General features: G+C 44.0%; 1 protein-coding gene across 1 annotated transcript in view; it reads right to left on the bottom strand.

The window, feature by feature from the left end:
* Positions 1 to 258: 258 nt before the first annotated feature.
* The window catches only part of Srp68 (signal recognition particle 68), a 28,608-nt gene continuing 12,254 nt past the window's right edge, over positions 259 to 16,612 (bottom strand). Inside the window, exons 8-10 of the mRNA XM_075868428.1 lie at positions 9,664 to 9,873; positions 5,542 to 5,667; positions 259 to 542 (exon numbers count right to left, since the gene is read on the bottom strand). Coding sequence (XP_075724543.1) covers positions 312 to 542; positions 5,542 to 5,667; positions 9,664 to 9,873 — 567 coding nt within the window. The 3' untranslated portion in view covers positions 259 to 311. The remainder of the gene's footprint in view (positions 543 to 5,541; positions 5,668 to 9,663; positions 9,874 to 16,612) is intronic.

The following is a 16,612-nucleotide window of genomic DNA, read 5'->3' as shown; positions in this document are numbered from 1 at the left end:
TGTGAGTACGTTTCGTGCATCATTTGTGCGTAAGAAACGCGGGGCACGTTTCGATCTGCTTGCCATTCTGCATGTGACCTTCCGATTTGTTGCTATCGCGTTCAATGCTTCATCTTTACAGCAGAGCTGAGTTTTTATTTTTTTTTCTTATTTCGCAAAATAGTGCTTGTGGGACACCAATTGCGATGGCAGACAACTATGGCACCAAATTCAGCCATCGCGATAGCCTTTTGCTGTAAAACATTTCGTTCTCACACCTTGAAAGAAACAACAGTTTTGTTTTATTTAACTGGGCACACAACTTCCGGGGACTACTTCTTCCATCCACCCAGCCATCCCTTGACAAAGCCTGTCAAGCCTTGGCCCTTCTTGGTGTCGACAACATCGTCGAGCGATGGAAACTCTATGTGATTGAGGGCGAGGTCAAAGAAGAGAGGCTTGCATGGAATAGGCTCAAACGGTGGCGGGAAGGCGGCAATGTTGGGCTTTGGAGTTGTCAGACTCTTGTCCTCAAGATAAGTGTCCAGGCGGTCCAACAGCAACTGAATGTCAAGCAGAAAGGTCATTCACAGCATTTAGGTACATTACTCACAAAGCGAAATGGTACATCACTTTTGCTAGTATAACAACTTCTGTGAGCAATTGCTCGTCAAAACCTAATTGTTTATATTATAAACTGTTGACATCGAAAGTACTACGTACACAGACCAATAGTATCATGTTTCACTCAGGGAGTACCATATGTGCACACATATAAGCAATTCCCAATGTTATCTTTTTGCCACTACACCCTCTGAACTGTGCACAATAAAAGCACAGGTGCAGTTAGCAGTAGTCAGATCTTTGGGATGTATACACAGTACTGCTGATATTTAGGCTTTCTACAGTTTCTTTTATCAATATGATGTGTGGAAACGGCGAGGCTCCTAAGGGGATTAAACATAAAACTCTCACAGTAAGACCAGGATGACAAAAAAAAATGACACAAGCAAATCAGAGTGCCATGCGGACACAACGTGATGTGTTGCACATACAATAGACCGGCAGTTCTCAAATGAGGATCCGCGAAGCCACTACGATGATCCGCGAAACCTTCACCCACATTTTTCTATAAACGTGACTGTGCCACGTATTGATGAACTGTCCAAAATTAAGTGATATAATACGTACGTTTGTTTGGTGTTGTTGGTAGCAATAATAGGTAGGCTCCTGCGAATAATCGAATGCTTCGAATATTCAATCCAATAGTAGAGTATTCGAATTCCCTTTGATCCGACATTAAATTATTAAAACAGTCGAAGTATTCGCAATTAACGAATACACGTATATTAATGCGCATGTAACGGCTTGTAAAGGTAGTTTTGCTGTACTGTCGGAGTGCTAAGCCAAGAAAGCACCCATCCAGGAAAAATCCACTTCGCCGCGAAACCGTCCAGCACATTTAAAGGGGCCCTGCAACACTTTTTTAGCATAGTCATAAAACGCTCCCAATCGGAGGTCGGGGGTGCCGAGAACAGGCGAGCCATATATTACAGTGCAGCACGCTTCCTGTGGTTCACAGTAAATTCTCAAAGCCAGCTGAGAATTGCTCTCTTCTCTTGGCAAATGACACCACAAGCTCAAAAATCACTCGTCGCAGCTATTGCATCAGCCATTGGCTGATTTGAACATGGCGCGCTCCGTCGTCACTGGAGCAACAGCGGGAGGCCGTGATGTGTCCACCCGTGCGGGCGCGATCATATTGAAAGTTCGTATATTTTAAGAAAATATAAAAAAGAGATGCTCAAGGTCAAGAGGTGCGTGTGACATATTTTCTTTTGCCATGCCATTCTTCTCTACTTAGCCTCCAGTTATTTCGACACGAGAAGAGATAATTAAATTGCAGCGTGCAAATAATTTTCGGGACTCCACTGCTCGTACTGGACTTATTCCAAAAATTTTGCGGCGGTAAATTGGCGAAGCAACAAGCTTCTTTACTGGCTCCATGGCTACTTGAAAAAGTGTTGCAGGACCTCTTTAAATGAAGATGTTACCCTGAAATCAATTCATCATTTCATCAAGCTTAAGAACTTGTTATGACAGCTTATATGCTCTAAGTATAATAAAATTTAAAATGTTACCTATTTTACAAGTTATCACTCGCATGCTACCGAAACACATATCCTGCTACTAATTAAAGTTGTTTAGACTTTCTGAGAAAGAAAAAAAGGACATTGCCATAGAGGCCTTATTTCAATAAAAAAATATATTCTGCTGGTTAGTTAGGTTATAATAAATATTCCGATTTTTCTTTGTAAGTCATATACAGTCGATCCCGGATATATCAAACTTGGATATACCGAATTATTGGCTTTATCGAACAGTTGCAAAATCCCCTTGGAACTTTCCATGCAAAAGTATAGGACCGGTGCACCTGTATATCGAACTCCCGCACAGTGGGACATCCGCTATATCGTACGCTGCGCCGCACTGAAGCCCAGAAAGTGCATTTTTTCTAGCAAATATTGATCAATTTTAGGCCATGTTCTAACAAGTTTCGGGCCTTTTTCGCGCGGGAGACGAAAAAAAAAAAAAAAACAGGAGTTGATCTATTGCGCTGATCTAGTTCGTTGTGCGGCACTTGCTACATCTGTACGTTTGATGCGCGATCTGCAGGTCTTAGCGCGCGGACATAATGTTTTCCAAAAGACCGATTGCCGAGGGCACCAAAATGAGAATGGGAAGTGACTCAACGATCTCAGTGCAATGTTCGCACGTGGTTCGCATTCTCTTTCTTGTTGTTAGCGCACAATGGCATGCAAGCTTGAAAAGCATGGCCTTCGAGATGTGCTACCTTGTCACATACTTTTAGTGTTTTGGGTTTTAAAACACCCGTCTCCGAGGCTATGCTTTTTAAAAATCTTTTCGCATCGAAGCCGCTAAAGCAGCGGCTGCCAGCTACAAAGCCATAGTGACATCGATATCGCAGACATGTCGATGGTAAGAACTCGGACGAACTCGGCATTGAGTCTTTTGCGCTTTGTGGTTTTGTGCACCTCTCGCCTCCTTCTTGATAAATCCTCATTCGGGAGTTTAACTGAACGTTGATCCACACGTAGCGATAAAATTATGACTGGCACTTGGAGGGACGTCAAGTAAAACACTGCGTTGTAAACGTTCCTTGCGGGCCAGGTGATGACTTCGGGTGCGTCATGACCACTAACAACGGCGTATGGTGCCTCAGAGAATTCTGCGAGTTATCAGCATTTCCAGGCACCATTTCGGACAGAAATGACTTCATCGGTACAGATGACAAAGATGCTGTTTCTGACTGCATCGATGCTGAGATTTTGGCTGCCGGTGTCGCCGAAGTATACTCGTGCGTGTATGATGAACATGCAAACGCCTTCGCTGCCGCCGCTAACCAAACTTGCATCGGCGTTATGCGTCAACCAACGTTGTGGCCGAAGGAGCTAAGTTCGCTTATTTGGAAAGCTTCAATGATATTAAGGATGACTAACTTGACAGCACGCAAAAAGCAAGACAAGTTTATGGACTAAATAAAGTTCGGTAACCTGCAGTTCGCACCTTGTTTTCGAGCGAATCGTTACCTTAGCTCTTGTAACAATTTTACAGGCCTGAAATTCTTCGATTTAGGTCTTATATATGCATATTTTGTATTTCGAATTCTCGATATATTGAACTATTTCGCAATCCCCTTCGAGTTCGATATATCCGGGATCGACTGTATACTATTCAAATTCGATTCGATATTATTCGACCAAGATCACTATTCGCTTCGAACCTAAATTCACTATTCGCACAAGCCTAATAAAAGGCACCTGTTTCAAGCTCCTGTCGTGTTAATTTACCCAAGTTTTACCTACGTTTTTTGTTAATTTACCTACAAATTTTAACACGAGGGCAGGGTGTTTGTCAAAGGCCGATTGCGGAGGCTGTCAGAATGACAATGACTCGACATCCTCGGTCCCTTCTAGTGTGTTCGCACACAATGGCATGTGGCCCCAAAAAGCATGGCCTCCAAGAACCTCATGACGTACTTTTGGTGTTTTCGGTGTGACAATGCAAATCTCAGAGGCTATGCTCTACAATTTCCGAAAATTGCTTGGAGGCATACAATACTTTAATTAAAGCCTTAATTATGCATATCCCGTATTTTGAATTATCAATATATCAAACTACTTCACAATCATCTTTGAGTTTGATACATCCGGAATTGACTGTAGTACATTGGCTATATGCAGTGCGTGGCATAGCCACAAAGGCTTTCAAATTTTTAAGCATGTACAAAATGTAGGCTGCCGATTGAACTTTTTACTAATAAGTATGCTTGTACAAATCCTAAATTTTAGGTCCGAAGCAAAAAGTAATTTCGTAGATTAATTTCAAATCAAAATTTAATAGTACTTATTGCACATTATAACAAAAAAACCGGGCATAATTACCGTGAGCCAACTAACCTGAACAATATGAAAGAAAAAAAAAAAACAGACAGGGCCTCTGCAAATGTTTTCTTTTTGTCGTTGCTGTTGTTCAAAAGAAGTGGGTGCACTTTTGAACAGCAGCAGGATATAGCTTTTGGTAGAATGCAAGCGATGAGCTGTAAAATATATTCTGTTTTAAAATTTACTATATTTACAGCATATAAGCTGGTATGAGAAGCTTTTAAACTTGAAAAAATTATGAATTGATGTGAACGTAATATGCTCATTAAACCTTGAGTGTGGCTTTGCGGCAGTGCTTATTTTTCCTAGATAGGTGTAATCATAGTATAGCACCCCTCTGCTGCACTGGAACTACATTTACAGGGGGTTACACACAAACTAGCACTTGTACGTTCATTTCGATTACTTCGAAATTTTTTATAATTTAAATTGGAATCGAAGTGAATTCATATATTGAATACTGTAATATTCGTTCGAATATTCAAAGCATTCCAATATTTGAACAAGCTTACTAAGGAGTTCCCATTACATTAGACTGGGTAGAGAACACTATAAAAAGATCTTGCGATACAGGATGTCTAGCAAGCAGTACACAGATATCAAGAATTTGCAAACAAGCATATGCACCAAAAAAAAAAGGCAGCCTGCAGTCCATTCAACACTGAAACAAGCAACAGAGGCTTAACAAGAACTGTGTTTTTAAATGTGACATGCTTCATTAAAGTATATCTTAAACGCTCCACTCAGTGTAAACAACAGAGCTAGCTGGTTCATTAAAAAAAAGTGCGCAAACACACGCACAGGAAGGAAGTCGGGACACCACTGACAAATGAAGCGTACAATCGTGAAAGAGAACAAAGGTACGAAGTCTGTTCTGCCCAAGCAATATGCGAATTTATCAGTCTGACCATCCTATGTTCGCATTTGCATACTTTGCTTCTCATACACAGAAAGCTGCCCACTTATACAAGGTTCACAGTTGATTGCAGGAACAGCGCAACCTACAAGTAGTTACTTCGTAACTACGGAAGTGAAAAAACAAGGACAGAAAAGAGCGCTGTTCACAGTTGAGAGCAGTACACAGACTGGTACCCACCTGTATCGCCTTGTTGTCCTCGGGTGTGGGTGCTTCGTCCTCTGATCCGAGAATGCTCTGAGCGTGCACCGAATACACCTGGCCCTCCAGGATACCATCCAGCTCCTTCAACGAAGCCACTGCCTCCTGCACAAAGACGGTGCAGTTTAAGTCGCCACCGTCTTAAACAACAAATAGCACAGATTTGACATACAACGAAAGAAAAACAGCGACACACAAGACAAATGCTCATTTTCTGTTCAGTGTCGAATTTACACTACCCAGTATTTAACCAACTAGCCAAGCAACAAATTTTTTATTGGTCACCAAAATATTGCTCCCAAGTCCATGATAACATTCTTGAAATGTGAAAGGAAAAAAAAAGACACACAGATATATTCGATTATAAAGAGGTTGCAATGCCAGCCCATGTCTATGTGCACACACAGGCTCATTGATAGAGCATTCGAAGCTTGGTGACACATTCCGTTGTTTTAGGGAAAATGCAAGGAAGACACACATGCAGAAGGTGATACGCACCGAAAGTATATCTCGATGCATTATTAGCTCTTGACTGAATGAGCATGAAAGGTTTTAAGTTTCAAACTGTTACAGCGGCCACAAAGACGAAGCATTGAGAAGAGCAACACTCGAGCGTTTTGTCTTCTAGTCCTTTTATTGCTACTGTGTTTTTTTTTTTTTGAGCAAGAAGAATGAGCTGATTGTAAATGCTTACTCGCAGTCACAATTACGTGAAAAAATGAAAAAATTCTGCTGCTAATACTGTCTGTTTCTTCATGAAATTGCATCATTCTTTATTTGTGTTTACTGAGTACAGCTTAGAGATGCCCCAATCAAAAGCTCAAGCAATGACAATCCCGATCGCTGCGCTTTAAGAGGTGCTGGCTAACACTCTAAGGTATCATACGTACAAAAATACCCACGGATGTGGACAAGAAGGTGCCTTTCATCGTAGCTCAATGATAAAACATGGGACACCTAATCCGACGACTGAGGATCTGGATCCCTCCAATAGAAAGAACAACTCCTCTGTCACTTCCATGACCTTCAGTTCGCGCAAGTAAGATGACAAATTAATTGGAAACTAAAAAAGAGAATGGTTTAGATTGATAAGATGTATTGTGGAAACTCTAATATCATAAATTCCATCACTGTTTTACCAGGTTTACTAGTAGTAGAAAAATGAAAGACAAAGCTCCATTGCTTGATTTTTTAATTTTGTGCCGATATGTTTGCGCATGACGGCACATATTTCGAAGTGTATCTTCCGTATCTTGGTGTCATTGGTTCAACAAAATTTCCTGAAACTTGGCATGTTAAGTCTATGGCTCTCTGCAACGACAATATAATACATTTTTATCGTTTAGAAAGTAGGTAGAATTAAGTGCATGCCATCAAAATGCGTGATGTTATGGTGCCAAGTGTGGCATTGCCATCATATTTTTCATCCCTTACCAAAAGCCTTATCATGGCAAGTATGATGATTTTGAAATTGTTAACAAGAAAGTTGCTTCAGTCGAACTCTGCTACACCGAAATTCACAGGGATCGTGAAAAATTTCGTAGTAGCGAGAATTTCGTTGTAGAAAAAGCAGTAAATAAAGAAATCGGGACACTCTGGGAGCATTTTATTTCCGAAATTTGAGAAAATTGTTTATTTTTTACTGTTTGCATTTTCGAACGAGCAACGAAAGAATGCGCTGCTGACAGTCCGCGAGGAGGTAATTGGCGATATCGTAGTCATAGATGCCAAGAAAACTACGAAAAACGTCTACAGAGTCCATGACCTGCAACGCGATCACTGGCGTAGGGACCGTTGAAACACCATACCCATCTTCTTCGTCGTCGAATGAATCGGCGGTGGCGTGAGCACTCTTGAGCATCTCGGCCTCACTGAGCTCCTCGTAGACGATCACGTTCGCATCGGCATTTATGTAGTCGCTCAATGCTACGTTCTTAGTAACAATGCCGGCTTCCTCAAGAGCTGCCCTTGCTGCGGCCATTGTCGCATCTTGACCCGGTCCAAGGGCGTCAGCACCTTGTGCATCGTCACTTGTACTGCACATCTCTTTGGGTCGAAATCCCGCTTGAGCAAAACAGTTCTTGAGAACTTCACACCGCGTCGACATCCATGCGACAGCCAACATTTGTACAGCCATGTACAAGTCCACTTCGGTTTCACCGCCATGCTCGGTCTTCAGCAGAGATTCGCTCTACGAGTCTTGACCGGTATGCACGCTTCATGCTGTTGATCGCGCCTTGATCCAAATGCTGCACCAGCGAAGTGCAGTTGGTCAGGAAAAATTTCAGCTCAACGTTTTTCAGCTTGATGTTGCCGTCCAGGCAATGCTCTGAACAATTTGTCCAGTGGCAAGCAAACACGGCGGTCTTGCGTTTTCATTTCAGTGTCAAAAGAGACAAGCCAGACAGTGAAAACGACCCGCGTCATCCACGAATGGCTGTTCGCGACATATTTCACTGACAAGTTTTTTGTGCCCTTAAAGCACCGCGGCTTAGCGCTTTTGCCGACGACGAGAAGGGGCCGCTTGTCGGACCCGTCCATATTTCCAAAAAGTAACACGGTGACTCACTTTTTGCTTTGCTTGCCTCCTTGGCACTGTTTTCCTTTCAAGTTGAGTGTCTTTGCTGGCAGCCTTCAATAAAAAAGCCCGGTCTCATCGGCAATGTATATGTCGGGGGCAGAGTACTTTGCTATGATGCTGGCAGCGTTCGTCGCGATCCACAATGAAGCACCATCAGAGTCTGCCAAAACGGACCCCCCCCCCCCCCCCCCGCATAGCACTTTTCCGACGATTTCATGGCACTCTTTGAAGCGGTTCAGCCACCCCGCACTTGCTTAGAAGTTCTCGGTGATGCCTAAAATGCAGGCGTAGTTCAGCACCTTCTGCTGAATCATACTGCTGCTGATTGGTATGTTCTTAGCCCTCGTTTCACAAAACCAGGCATACACTGCCTTGTCAAGCTCCTTGTCGGCTGGCTGGGTCGTCTTCTTGCATTGAGCAGATTTGCCCAACACTAGCATCTTTGAAATACTCGCTTAGGATTTAAGTATCGTCAACAGCGAGCTTGGCGAGATCCTGTACTCTTCTGCGATGAGTCCTTTTTTTCTTCTCGCTGATGCCGCAGCGATGATTTCCGCCTTTTGCTTGAGCGAAAGAAATTTCTGTTTCTTGCTCTGTTGCACTGCCATAGGATCTGGCAACCGTAGACCGAGATCGAGAAAAAGAAGCACAGGTCGTAGCTGGCGAGACGAAGCGTGCAGGACCAGTGAGCTAACTGGCCAAGGACTAACACAGCTGAGTTCGCTTGGTCGGCTTGGTGTTTGGCCACTAAACCTGTAAAAAAAGGCCCACGCAAAGACAGCCGAGCCAGCAGCCAATAGTATCCAACATAGGAATTCGGCTAGGCTTCGGTCGGCCAAGCCTGCTAGCTGTCAGAGAATGTTGCGCAGCATCGTTGGCATCGTCATCAAGCACCAATGATGGCGTAACCCATGGCTATGATGATTATCACTGGCTTTGCAGCATTCGGCAGATTACATGCAACTTTGGTGCGTTTGCGAACATTTTAGCTGTCAGAAAACGAGAAGAATGTTTAATATAGAATTTTAACGCGAGTCAGCTGATAGGAATTTTCTGTTAAAAACAAATCGGGGGAAAAAATAAAGTGGACAAATACACAGGACAACTGCTGTCATGTGTACCTTTCTTGCGCCCCGTTTTTTTTTTACGATGAAAAATGTTGCTACTATAAAATTTACATTGTTAGAACTTATTAAAATTAGAGTGGTTCAGTCAGAGTCAGATCGAGTGACTTGTGTCCCGGGAAAATTTGTTGAACTGGGAGAGCAATAAAAAATGTGGTTCGTTGTGGAGGGAGTTTTAATACATTGGGGCCTATGGGATGCAGGCGGTGAAACGAAAAACCTTCGTTGAAGTGGGATTTTCGTTGTAGCAGAGTTTGACTATAATTATCTTTAGAGGCTTTATCAATGTCCCCTCTGCCTGCCTAGTTCAATTCATTTGGTTGTGCAACCTAGAAAATGAGTAATACCTTCCCTCGTTAGCCTTTGTAATAAGTACACTGCTTGCAATAGACTAACCTTGCTCAGGTGAGAGGAGATGGCTTGCTGGACGTAGTCACGACCGCGCCGGTACAGTGCCATGGCCTCTGGGTAGCGACCCGCAGCAGCCAGTGCCTGCCCAATGTGGCGCACCCGGTGTGCCTTGTAGAGCAGCAGCTCTGCCTGGACCTGCTCTGCAAAGTCCGTTCCTTCTTCCACTCCAGGAAGCTGCAGCATCTCACCCAGGCACTGCGACAACAAGAGAGGACGACGGCACGCTCAATAAGCCGCAACCGACTACAGCTGTTCGGTCGTAGCTCTAAAAAATTGGCAAGCACCTAGCAAGCATGTTAGCATTACAAACAATCTCTTTTTATTAGGCCTGTGCGAATAGCAAGTTTCAGTTTCTAAGTGAATTCGAAGCAAATAGTGATCTGGTCAAATATTTCCTAATAAAATTCTTTGAATCTCCCCTCCGTTTTTGACAGCTGGTTTTGTCACATTTTAGTGAGTGTTGCTGGACTGGAGTGCCCAGACCATTTGCCAACGTCAACCATCGACTGTACCCGATCTTCTGCATCTGTGTTGAATCCTTCTGGTGCATGAGCTTGCGCTACCCTTCCAACTTTGATAATTTGCGATTCATTCAGTGTTAAGGATGTGTTCTTGCTCACTTCGCACTCAACTCAGCACGCCCTCCACACGCGTTAAGCGTAAAAAGGGCTTTTACATGGAACAAATCGCGAATTATTGAAGTCGGCGGGGCTGAGCAAGTCCGCTGGCGCAACAATGCGATTCTTTGACGTCTGCGCGCGCAGACCACTTTTTCTAGTTTTCCTATGTGCGAGTTGCGCGTTTCGTGGACCCTGCAAGCAAGCTGCCCGACCTGCCTTTTTCCTGCGTGTTTTGGTTTTCAAGATCGTCTTCCCGCTGTATGCTCCCTTCTCATCGCTCTATCGCAACTAGTTTGCATGTCTCTCGGAAGTCTCCTCTCCTCTCTTTATCGCAACTCCACCTATCTCCACTGCTCCGCGACGCCAGCCGCGCAGGCTCGAATTCAGAAGTTTCATTTTCAGACTAGAAACTGGCCCAGAGCAGTTCTATGCGTGCTGGCTTCTATGTCGCACGTGCTCGCTGTTGGTGAAAGTGCGCGGTTAGGATGGCAGACAGACGGGAGAGGGGGGGGGGGGGGGGCTTCCACGGTTTTTTTTGTCGCCAAACTATACATCAAATGTGTTACCCCTTGGCTTGGGCATTATCTGCGCATTTTAAAGACTATTATAGTTGCTGCATTGTGGAGTGCTTGCTCATAGCTGTTGACCGCCAGGCAGCTAACTTGCCGCTTCGGGTGTCCCTGTATTCAGCTGTGGAGACGGTGAAGGCCTGGTAGGTGGAGGTGACGACTACATGTGAGCAAAACTGTTTTCGCGAGGCTTACTTCATCAATGGCGAATCTAATGGCGAGCCTGAAGCGTCTGAACAGGAATACTCCGGCAGGGATTAGTGGCAGCGTGTTGTCGACTGCGACATGGGAGGGTGTGCGGGACTTCTGTTGCATGATTTCATTGTGGCCGATAATGATGCCGACACTGCAGAACCATTGTGAATGAAGTGCACCGCAAGAGCAATTTGGAGGAATCTGATGGCGAGGACGACGAAGCTTTGGAGCCAGTACCCACAAGGGTGCTGGTAGCAATCGTTTGCATTAATAGCCTCAGGCAGCTTATGCCACGAGCATCTCGGCGAAGAGCACGCTGGCACTTTAAATAAACTCGAGGCCATTCTTATCGCTACTGCTACTCGAAACACGTGCATCAAAGACTTTTTCTGGGAAAAAAATTGTGTTTTCACTCGCAACTTTTTAAAGTTGTGTTTCATTTACTACGAACTTCCTGATACAGAGAATGGATGCTGGGTCACTTTTTTTTCATTTTTATTTCCTTAAGGACCCCACTCGGGGGTATTACCGTAATTACTCGAATCTAACGCGCACCTTTTTTCCGGTTAAGCGAGTTCATAAATCGCATGCGCGTTAGAATCGAGTACGAACAAAAAAAAATTACGGTCAATCTATTGCCATCGCAAATCCAAAATGGCCGCCCCCTACGTGCGTCGGCATGGTGCGTCGGCTATTTCTGCCTATGTGTTTACCATGTGCGGCACTTCGTACGTGTGCTGAGGAGTTCGTCATCTAGTAGTGCATTAGCATCGACGACGTGGAAGGGCCGATTCCAAAAACTCGAGTGCACCACGATGCCGCTTTTAAAAGAAAAGTCATCGCGTGTGCAGAAACGGACGGAAATCGGGCCGCATCGCGGTCCTTCTCGAAACGTGCGTGCGGGACCGGCGGAAACAAAAGCAGAAGATTGTCGACAGCAAAGCTTCACGCAAAGGCTTCAGTGAACCACAGCAGGGTCGGTTTCCGCAAATTGAAGAGCTGCTCCGCGAGTATGTGCTTGAGGAGCGAGTGGCACAGCGGCCCATGACAGAACTGCTCCAAGTGCGGGCTATGCAATTAGTCTTAGAAAAAAGTCTAATGCGGAGCCTGTTTAAAGCGAGCAGGTGCTGGCTAATTAACTATATGAAGAGGAAAGGCTCTTCCTTTCGAAGGGGAACATGCATATGCGAAAACTTTTGCGGAGAAGTACGATGAAAAGCTTTACAGTTTTCAGAGGTTCGTCCTAAACTTGCGGCGCAACAACGGCTACCTGCTTGGGCAAATCTGGAATGCCGATCAGACGCCTCTTTACTTCGACATGCCTGGCACCACAACTGTCGAGAAGAAGGGGGCGAAGCAAGTTCGCGTGCTGACATCGGTCCACGGTAAAACTACAGTGACGGCAATGTTCTGTTACACGTCAGATGGGCACAAGCTTCGCCCGTACCTCATATTTAAATGGAAGACAATCCCGAAAGGAATCGTTTTTTCGAGTGGTGTGATCGTGCGGGCCAGCAAAAAAAAAAAAAAAATGGGTGCGCGTTGCAATCGATGTCTTACGTTTTTTTTTTTTTTTTCGCGGTGGAAATCGGGTGCGCGTTACAATCGAGGGCGCGGTAGAATTGAGTAAATACGGTACATAAGGGTGGATACACAGGAAAAGAGAACATTTGAACACGTTAGTTTTCGCAGCAGAGGTGATTTGTAAGATTTGTCGCGAAGGATGATGGGCAGGTGGTTGAAGCAATGCAGCAGGGAAGGTCGTTCCAATCCTTGACGGCGCGGGGAAAAAAAGAAGCGGAAAAAGCGGCAGTTCTGTTACGATAACGGGACACTTGAAGTGGATGGCTTGTGCGGTGTGAAATGTATGTCGGGGGGAGGATGTAAGGAGCTGCATTGAGAGAAGAATGAAACAATTTATGAAAGAGAGAAAGGGTGGCGATACGGCGGCGAACAGAGAGGGGTGATAAACCGGATTGTGCTTTCAAGGATGAAATACTGATGTCGTATGAGTACTGAGAGTGAATGAATCAAGCGGCGCGATTTTGGACAGATTCGAGGTCGTTAATGAGGTATGTTTGGGGCGGGTTCCATATGGGGGAGGCATATTCGAGTTTCGATCTGATGACGGACTGATATGCTAGCAACTTCACATGTTTTGGTGCATGACGTAGGTGACGCTTCAGGAAGCCCAGACTTTTATTTGCCGATAAAATGACGTTAGTAATATGCGCATTCCAAGTGAGATCGCAATACAATGTGACACCTAGATACTTGTAGGATGGTTGTGATTGTACAGGGACGTTGGCGATATATGAAAAAATGAAAGAATTCTTACGGCGGGTAAACGTAACAAGTTTGCATTAGTTAGGGTTAAGAAACAAAAGCCAATTATCGCACCAATCTTGAATGTGGTTAAGATCGTTCTGGAGAAGATTTTGGTCGTGAGTATTAGTTACTGTCCGATAGATTACACAGTCATCTGCAAACATGCGGATTTTGCAGTATACGCTTAGGGGTAAGTCGTTGATGTATATCAGAAACAGGAGGGGGCCAAGAACTGAACCTTGAGGTACGCCTGATGTTACTTTGAGGTAAGCAGAAGATTTATTATTGACATGCACAAACTGAGAACGGTTAGTTAGAAATGCTTTGATCCAATTTAGTACACTTGGGTCTAAGTTTAACTGGGATAGTTTGAGCATTAGTCTTTGGTGGGGTACTGTGTCGAATGCCTTTGCGTAATCTAGAAAGATTGCGTCAGTTTGTAAGTTATTGTCAAGGTTAGCATGCAGATCGTGAAGAAATATTGCTAGTTGTGTTTCGCAGGAGAATCCTTTCCTAAAACCATGCTGGCTGGGGTGAAAAAAGTTGTTGGAATCCAGAAAGTTTACAATCTGAGAGTAGATGACATGTTCCATGATTTTGCATGGGACGCTTGTTAAAGAAATGGGACGGTAGTTGAATGGACAGTTCTTATCACCTGATTTGTAGATGGGAACGACCTTGCCTATGTTCCAGTCATCTGGAAGAATGCCTGTGGAGAGCGACTGCGCATACATCAAGCACAGAAATGGGGCGATGGTGTCATGGATATTTTTTAACACTTTTGAGTTAATATCGTCGACGCCACCTGATGAGGACAGTTTCATGTTTTGAATAATACTTGAAATACCACCTGCGCAAAAAACAATTGAGCCCATAGCGGATGTCAACAGCACCGGGGCAGGAGAGGAAGGTACGCTATATTCGTTAGTAAACACAGATGAAAATGCGCTGTTAAAAGCATCAGCACATTGATCATCTGAGAGCACCTGACCAGAATCATTAGTAAGGTGGATGGTGCTGGTAGGCCGAGGGTTTACTATCTGCCAGAATTTACGTGTGTTATCGGTTAGCATGCCTGGTAAATCCTGGTTCAAAAACGTATATTTTGCGTTACTAATAGCGGTAGTATATTCTTTTTCGGCTGTGTTGTATTTCGCCCAAGCTTCAAGTGTCTCGTTTGCTTTTGCTGCGCGAAAAAGGCGCTTTTTTCTATTCGCTAGTCTCTTTAGTTTGTTTGTAAACCAGGGTTTCTGCGGCGTGCTACGGAATGATGTTGTGGGGATAAATTTGCTAATTAATTTATTCATCTTATTTTTTAAAAATATCCCAATTATTGCTCACAGATCGGGAGTGAAAGCTATGTTCGAAGTCTGGAAAGAAGTGTTTGAGTTCTTTGTAAATGGCCTCATAATTACCTTTATCGTATAAGGTAATTGTTTTCTTGAGTTTGTCGCGCCGCTCAAGAGGGAAGGAAAAAACTGCATGTATTACTTTGTGGTCACTAATTTCGGGTAGGTATGACATGGACGCTCAGGTTTGTTAAAAACGGGCTCGACTGTAGTACCTTTCGCATATTTGTGATGATTCAACTACCCGCACAATATTTTTTTAATTGAAACAAGGCATGCACAAATATCATCTTTTTAAATTCAAAGGAAGCGGAAGCAACATTGAATACAGTAGAATCTTGATGATACGATTACGGTTGATGCAAATTTCGCGATGATACAAATTTTAAGGTTGGTTTAAAGGACTACATAATATAAAATATGCCGTGATTCGGTGTTATACGAACAGTTTCCAAGCCACTGCAGATGATACGAATGTATGATTGACCGCTGCATGCCAGCGGCACAAGACGGCTTCTTTGTGGAAGGAAGGCCCGTCCACTGTTGGCCTTGAAGGAAATGAATGCAGCAAAATCCGTCTAAATTTTGCTCGCTTTAGTGGCCGACGCGAAAAAATGCGTCCAAAACCAATTATCCCGCCATGCAATAGCAGATCATCATTTTTCTTCATGGCTTTAGCTACACCGGCTGCTCTAGTTCTCAAACCACATGATTAAACAACCAGACGCCCATTCAACGTGGCGGCAAGGGTGTCTGCGCTATCGCAAACTACCCATGCAGCACGGCGTTAACAAGGATACGTTCATCGAGAGCCTGATTTAAATTACAATCACTGAGAAAGTGTAGCAGAAGCGAGTTGCCCTAATGAGTCTTGCACTGCTAGCTGAATCAGTCGCAGCCGCTGTGTCGTTTCTGTTGGTGTATCTTCCGAAACAACCTTTGTAAAGGTGTAAATTGTTTGTTTTTCAGTGCATAATTAAAAATTGGTACTAACTCAAGTTCTCGAGAAATGGGCAACATGAACTGATTTCTCAAGAGACGATGGCGATGGTGGCATGTACAAGGGGCAGAACGAATGTGAGTGTTTTCCACGGGCGCGGATGTGTTTTCCCGGCAGCTCTGGCGTTTTCACTTGAATTCTCCAGGGCTGAAAATCGCGCGACTTGGCTGCACGATTTTCTGGCCACTCAAGCGGCGAAGCAAGTGAATTTCCAATGAGTTTGGCCGCTTTCGCTCCCTTTGATGTCAAGTGCGAACACACCTAGCCAGCAGCATGAGTGAGGAAACTCTGGCTTTTCATTAAGAGATAGTGAAAGCAGCAAATTTGAATACATTATTATTCATCTGAATATTCGCACAAGCTTACTTTTTATGTGCTTGCCACGTAAGGTAGCCGTGCATGCTGTGCAGAACCTTGACTGCAAAGAACGCTATATTTCAAAAGACTGAAAATAATGCCCGACTTGATGTTAAAATATTGTAGCAACAAAACAAGCATATGCTTTACGCATCACTGGTGCAGCCAGAATTAAGATTGGGGGTATGAGTTCCACAACTTCAGCCCTCCCATAATTTGAAAATTTGAATGTTTCTACACGTGTAGAAATACAGACAAGACATGCGTAAAATGTTGTCAGCCCCTCCTCCTCTGGAACGTAACAAATGCGGATGTAACGAGTTATCGGTTATCACGAAGTCAATGAGGAACATAAAGAACAGTCTTGCCATAGATACAACATTACAAATGCATGTTCACAACGAGTCTTCGGATACAGTTAAACCTGTTTATAAGGAACCATATTACAGATTCCTTGATATAACGAAATTTTCCTATTCCCCGCCGTCGCTCCATAGAAGCACATCTATTTGCAAC

This window comes from Rhipicephalus microplus, chromosome 7, assembly GCF_043290135.1.
Source record: "Rhipicephalus microplus isolate Deutch F79 chromosome 7, USDA_Rmic, whole genome shotgun sequence".
NCBI lineage: Eukaryota > Metazoa > Arthropoda > Arachnida > Ixodida > Ixodidae > Rhipicephalus > Rhipicephalus microplus.
The sequence above is the reverse complement of the archived record's forward strand: the minus strand, read 5'-3'. Positions and strand labels throughout refer to the sequence as shown.